We start from the raw sequence: 6,337 nt of genomic DNA on the forward strand, positions 1-6,337 counted from the left end.
TATTGCGGTCTATGATGGGTTGCAGCTACCGGCGAAGGAGTTTGGTTAACGAGTCCCAAGCCGTTGTCGTGGTCGGGGTCCACCCGTGAGTGGGAATAATGGGACCGGCGAGGACCCAGGGTCGGGGCATGCAACAAAGGGTGGGTGTTCGAGGTAGCGGAGGAACATGATTGGCTAGACCTTATACCGGGCCTCACACCAAAGGAAGTGTGGACGAGCCTGCAACTCGGTTGGCACCATGGTTAAGATCTCTTATGGGTAAAGCAACACACCTCTGCGAGTGTAATGAATCGTGACCTGTCACTCCCTGTTCCGGGATATGGAAGCTGCGAACGCGGCCGGAAAGGAGCTCCATGAAGTTCTAGTAAACCGGTGAAGGCTGACGGACATAGTTCTTCTGAATAAAAGCAACCTTTTGAAGAAATGGTTATGAAAACCTGCATTGGTATTAGACTTTCTGGTCTAATGCCGTAGCTAGTGCATTAAACACCTCTTTCCTATAATGAACTTGTTGAGTACGCTCGTACTCATCCCACTCTTAAATCCCCTGCTTAGATATGGAGGCATCGAAGGAGGATCTACAGTGCAACTCGAAGGCCGAGGAGTCAACAACTACTTCAAGAGACAGGACCCTGTCAGAGGAGTCAGATACCACATCCAACAAGGAGAAACCTAGATTAGCAATAGAAAGGAACTAGCTTCCTAAACTTAGCTCCTATTTAGCTAGAATCTATTCATAGCCTCTGTAGCTAGTTAAATACTCTACAAGTAGAGTTCGTGTTAGGATTAGACCACGAGTCGTTCTTCTGGAGTTTATTTGCAGTTTTACCTCATTGTAAAGTAGGAGGCTGTGATGATCTTTTGTAAAGAGTCTGTGTTGTAATTCTATAGACATGCCTTGGACCCGCATATGTTTCTGTTGTACCACTCTGAGCGATATAATACTAGTGGAACGGTGTTTTATTGGTGTTATATCAGACTTGCATACTACACCATGCAGTGGTATGCCGGGTCACCACAGATAGGATCAAATCCGAGTCGAGGCTGTGGGTCTTAGCGGGGGCTAAGTGCTTGGGTGATTTCATGTCGGGAGAGTAATACCTTTTGTCTTTGTCGGGGCTTCTAGCCTCTGTAAACTTTAAACTCTTTGCTTCTCCTTAATTAATGGAAAGGGGCAAAATCTATTTGCCCCCCGTTTCAAAAAAAAAAAATAAAGACCGTTTTCGAATTTGAAGCTGCGATTTTTAGGGGTTGCATAGGACAGATGTTTATTGTCAATTTATTTTAGAATATATGAACATCCTTTGTCTGTTAAAAAAAAAATTGATCTCACATATCTTATGCAAAGTCCGATCCTATACAAGTTGCCCCCCAGAACTAGTAGGCTCTAATCTGAGCTGAAAAATGTTTGATCGTGCCTTCTGAAGATATAAACACTGCACGGTTGAGATACTACTGAGATTTCCAAATGGTCTTTCAGCAGTCTGTATTTCAAATTCATAGCGGAACCATGAAACATTGGATTTCCGATGTAGAGGCATCATTATTTTCTATAGTACAATTCAGATACCACTGAAATATCATGGGAAAAAAATGCAAACCCTGCAGTACAACCTGGGGAACCTAGTAGGTCCTAATCTCAGACGAGAAGTTCTAGAACTTGTCTTCTGAAGATATAAACACTGCACCCACTCTCTATAGCTTCTAATTAAAAAAAATGCTAGTAATCCGGCAGCTTTCTGAGGATGGCCGCGGCGAGCGCCTCGGTGAAATTCGTGTCGGCGGTGAGCTCGCGTGCCATCTGCTCGACCAGCGCCCTCTGGAACTCGGGCGAGGCGACCTCCCGGCACACCTTCTTGAGGTCCGGCTGCGGGTCGACGACCTGGACGCCTCCTCCCCCGTTGTTGTTGGTGAGGTCGAGCGTGATTGTCGGGCCGGAGGAGTTGATGGAGATGGAGCAGGGCACGGAGCCGCCCGGCGTGGCGCAGCTCGGAAGCTCGCTGGAGCGCGAGGGGTGCGGGTGGTTGTGCTCGCCCTCGTACGTCGCCTCCAGCACGGCGCTGTTCTCGGCGCTCCGCTGCACCTTCTTCTTGACCGGGCAGGAGGGCGCGAAGGCGCACCGGAAGTAGGCTCTCGGGGACGGGTTGTCCCGCGTCACCTTCTGCCCGTACTTCCGCCATTGGTACCCGTCCTTCACGACCTGTGAGCGGCGCCAATTTCAGTATCAGTTTACAGTTGCAGACAATTGGGCATTGCATTGATCGGTTGAGGACATTCGTTGGGATTTTGATTGATTTGGGACTTACAAGGCTGGTGTCCGACGGGTCGATCGGGGTGCAGACCCGCTTGACCTTGATTCTCCGGCAAGTGCTGTCGCTCACCGGGCTCTCGACGTCGGCGTGCTCTGCGTTGACCGTGCCTGTCTTCTTGTTGCTGTTGGCATCGCCGGAATTAGAGGTGTCCGTGCTGTCCCTGCTCCTCTTCCTGCCCGTCGGCGACGCGGCCGTGCTGGCGGGCGGGTCGCCGGCCTCGCCATCGAGGCTCTGCCGCGCGAGCTGGTTGCCGTACAGGTAGGCGATCATCTCCGTCAGCCTCCGGTTCTCCTCGCTCATCTGGGTGAGCTTCGCCTCCATGGCCTTCGCCTGGAAATTCCCCGCATTTGCCCGGTCAGACCAGCACATCGATAGAGGCAAACCAAGAATGCAACCACAGCGCAGAGTGATTGGTCAATCGATTGAATCGGGTGCGTACCTCGTCGTTGGCAATGGAAGGTGCTCTGCCGCAGGCCGGGCTGGCAATGTCGGACTTGTCGGGTCCATTCCCCATTCCGGCGGCCCTCGCCGGAGACGGCTCGCGGACCATGGGAAGGCCGACCATGAGGTCGAGGCACACCGGCGAGCGCCGCGCCGTGTCCATGGATCAGCCGGCAAGAAGAAAGTCAGCGAGTTTCTTTACTACCTCTGCCTGCAAGTCGTTTGCCTGAAGAATCAACCAGGCAGGTGTTGTTTCTTGGTGCAGGACGCTTGAATGCTTGGGATGAGCATGGACACCGGTAAATATAGCGGGCGATGGGGAGACAGCTCGCAGGATGCACCTGGTAGGGCAGCCGCGCGCGGTGGCTCAGCTGAGTCGGAGCGCGGTCGTCTCTGTCTGGATTGATTCCGGCGCGCGTGTGAATTTTGACGCGCGCTTGTTCCCGCTTCGATGCCGTCACTCGGGGAAACGTCATCTGGATTCGTCACGGGGCTGACGACTTGGAATGCGTCACACTGTCACCGTCTGGGCGTCACCGGAGAAGAGTACACCACACCAGACGCGGTCCAGAGAAGAAGAGTCTCGTGGCGTGGGTGCTGAAGCATGGAAAATACGTAGTGTGCATCAAATTGCCAAAACGCGGATCACACTCGGCGACTGCTCATTTGGATATGCTAATCGGATGGCGTGATCACACTGACGAAACGAAATGTCTGCTCTGTTCAGATTCCATGAGCCATGTTTTTCACGGCAAGTTTGAGATGGGAAAGTATTTCTTTTCTCGATAATGGCCGCTTTATTACTTAATCAAGTAAATACATCCGGTCTCTTCATAACCAGGATGCACACCGCCATTTGAGTTTCACATATCGTAAAATTGAAACAATAAAAACGAATTACATATCAATCATGAGCAAATGTAGAACGCGTAAGATGATATTGGAGGCCCAATCCGTAGATTATGCTGCCACCTATGTAGGAAAAAAAATCCCTCGATGTACCCTCCAACCGTGTACAAACCTCCGTCAAGAGGTCTCGGTTCTCCACTCTCTGCAGCGCAGACCACAAACGGAGAATAGCGGTGCATCCGTAAATAACCTGTAATACGGAACAATTTTTATCATTAAAAACTTTGTCATTTCTACATAGCCATAGTGACCATATAACGGCGAGCGCTTCCACCCTAATAAACGTTTTAAACCTATGATCAATACCATGAAGCCAATTCCTAAAGATATTGGTTACACTGGTCGGAGGATACAGATTCGAAACTACTTTGATGCATGACCATATAGATCTGGCAAAGTGGCACTGGAAGAACAAGTGTTTAATTGTCTCATTATGCTAACAGAATACACACTTAGTACTCCCAAGCCAATTATGTTTCACAAGATAATCTTTGGTTTGAATAACCCCTCGACGTAGATACCATTCAAAAAAATTATTTTTTAGCGGTATTTTCATCTTCCAGATCTTCTAGTTCATATCAACTGGTATGTCAGGTTGGATAATTGCATTGTATAACGAACTTACTGTGAACTTCCCATTGGAATGTAAGTTCCAATGAAACTCATCCGGTCCCTTGGGATAACTGAATGGATTCCAAACGAAGAAGTAAGGCATTCCACGCATTAAGCCTCTGTCCATATAAATCTCGTCTAAATGTCACAACTGGTGGTGAGGTCGCCATTACTAGAGCAATGGTATCACTTCTGCGACGAACAATGCTATATAACGCTGGATATTGTTCAGAGAGAGGTCTATTCCCTAACCAAATCCTCCCAGAACCTTATCTGCGATCCATCCTTAATAGAAAAGGTACCATACTTGAAGAAAAATTTCTTCGTTGCCATTAGACCGACCCAGAAGTGCGAGTCCCCTGGTTTCCATATGATTTCAGATAATGCTTTCTCGCCAATGTACTTTCTCTTAAGTAGGGTCTGTCATACACCGTCTTCAGTAAGTAGCTTGAAAGGCCATTTACCTAGTAAGGCTGAGTTCTTGACCGCAAGGCTGTGAACACCCAACCCACCATATCTTTGGGACGGCATACATCATTCCACTTAACCAGTCGATATTTCTTTTTCTCGCTATCCCCTTGCCAAAAAAAATCTCGATCGATAATAATCGAGCTTGTGTAAAACACCTTTCGGCAAAAGGAAGAAGGATATCATATACAATACCATATTTGTAAGTACTGAATTAATGAGTACCAATCTTCCTTCCAGGGATAACACTTTACCCTTCCAACTACTTAGACGCTTCTGAAGTCTCTCCTCCACTAGTTTCCATTCAGCAATTGTTAATCTCCGGTAATGAATCAGGATTCCCAAATAATTGATAGGAAACTGGCCTTGCCCACAACCAAATAGTTCCGTATAGCCGGCAACTGAGTCTCGGGTTTCGCCGAAGCAGAATAATTCACTTTTATGGAAATTAATTGTGACACCCGATAACTGCTCAAAAGCGACCAAGATTAGCTTCAAATTCCGAGCTTTGTCAAGGCCATGTTCCATAAATAAAATTGTATCATCAGCGTATTGAAGAATTGATAAACCCCCATCAACCAGATGAGGGATCACCCCTTCAATAAGGCCATCAGACTTGGCACGTTCGATTAGGATGGCGAGCATATCAGCCACTATGTTAAACAAAAGTGTTGATAGAGGATCCCCCCCTGGCGTAAACCTTTCCTAGTCTGAAAGAAGTGTCATGTGTCATCATTAACACGGATCGCAACACTTCCACTAGACACGAAATCATTGATCAAAGCACACCACTCAGGTGAAAAACCTTTCATCCTGAGTGTCTGATGAAGAAAAGATACTTCACTTTATCGTAGGCCTTCTCGAAATCTAACTTTAAAATAACCCAATTCAACTTTTTGGTGTGTAGCTTGATACGTCTCCGACGTATCGATAATTTCTTATGTTCCATGCCACATTATTGATGATATCTACATGTTTTATGCATACTTTATGTCATATTTATGCGTTTTCCGGGACTAACCTATTGACGAGATGCCGAAGGGCCGATTCTTGTTTTACTGCTGTTTTTGGTTTCAGAAATCCTAGTAAGGAAATATTCTCGGAATCGGACGAAATCAAGGCCCGAGCATCCTATTTTTCCACGAAGCTTCCGGAACACCCGAGAGTCGCCGGAGGGGGCCACCGGGCCCCCGGATGACGAGGCGGCGCGGCCTAGGGGGCGCGCCCCTAGTGTGTCACCGCCTCGTCGCCTCTCCGACTCCGCCTCTTCGCCTATAAAAAGGTCCCTGACCTAAAACTTCGATACGGAAAAGCCACGGTACGAGAAACCTTCCAGAGCCGCCGCCATCGCGAAGCCAAGATCTGGGGGACAGGAGTCTCTGTTCCGGCACGCTGCCGGGACGGGGAAGTGCCCCCAGAAGGCTCCTCCATCGACACCACCGCCATCTTCATCAACGCTAGCTGCTGTCTCCCATGAGGAGGGAGTAGTTCTCCATCGAGGCTCGGGGCTGTACCGGTAGCTATGTGGTTCATCTCTCTCCTATGTACTTCAATACAATCTCATGAGCTGCCTTACATGATTGAGATTCATATGA

The 6,337-nt window shown here is 48.4% G+C and overlaps 1 protein-coding gene across 1 annotated transcript; it reads right to left on the reverse strand.

Moving 5' to 3' along the window:
* Positions 1–1,694: 1,694 nt before the first annotated feature.
* On the reverse strand, positions 1,695–3,003 carry LOC124654239 (WRKY transcription factor WRKY76-like). The gene is made up of 3 exons (XM_047193253.1): positions 2,752–3,003; positions 2,307–2,642; positions 1,695–2,200 (listed from the first exon to the last, which is right to left on the reverse strand). Exons 1-3 carry the CDS (start codon positions 2,914–2,916, stop codon positions 1,721–1,723), a joined length of 981 nt encoding a protein of 326 aa, XP_047049209.1. The 5' UTR covers positions 2,917–3,003; the 3' UTR covers positions 1,695–1,720.
* Positions 3,004–6,337: the final 3,334 nt, after the last annotated feature.

Source organism: Lolium rigidum, chromosome 5, assembly GCF_022539505.1.
Source record: "Lolium rigidum isolate FL_2022 chromosome 5, APGP_CSIRO_Lrig_0.1, whole genome shotgun sequence".
In the NCBI taxonomy this organism is placed as follows: domain Eukaryota; kingdom Viridiplantae; phylum Streptophyta; class Magnoliopsida; order Poales; family Poaceae; genus Lolium; species Lolium rigidum.

Excerpts from the sequence above, each read along its gene's own strand:
- LOC124654239 (XM_047193253.1), bottom strand. The coding sequence starts at position 2,916 with ATGGACACGGCGCGGCGCTCGCCGGTGTGCCTCGACCTCATGGTCGGC. Across the intron at positions 2,643-2,751 it reads CTTCCATTGCCAACGACGAG|GCGAAGGCCATGGAGGCGAA; the intron begins GTACGCACCCGA and ends GGGAATTTCCAG. Across the intron at positions 2,201-2,306 it reads ACCCGTCGGACACCAGCCTT|GTCGTGAAGGACGGGTACCA; the intron begins GTAAGTCCCAAA and ends CGCCGCTCACAG.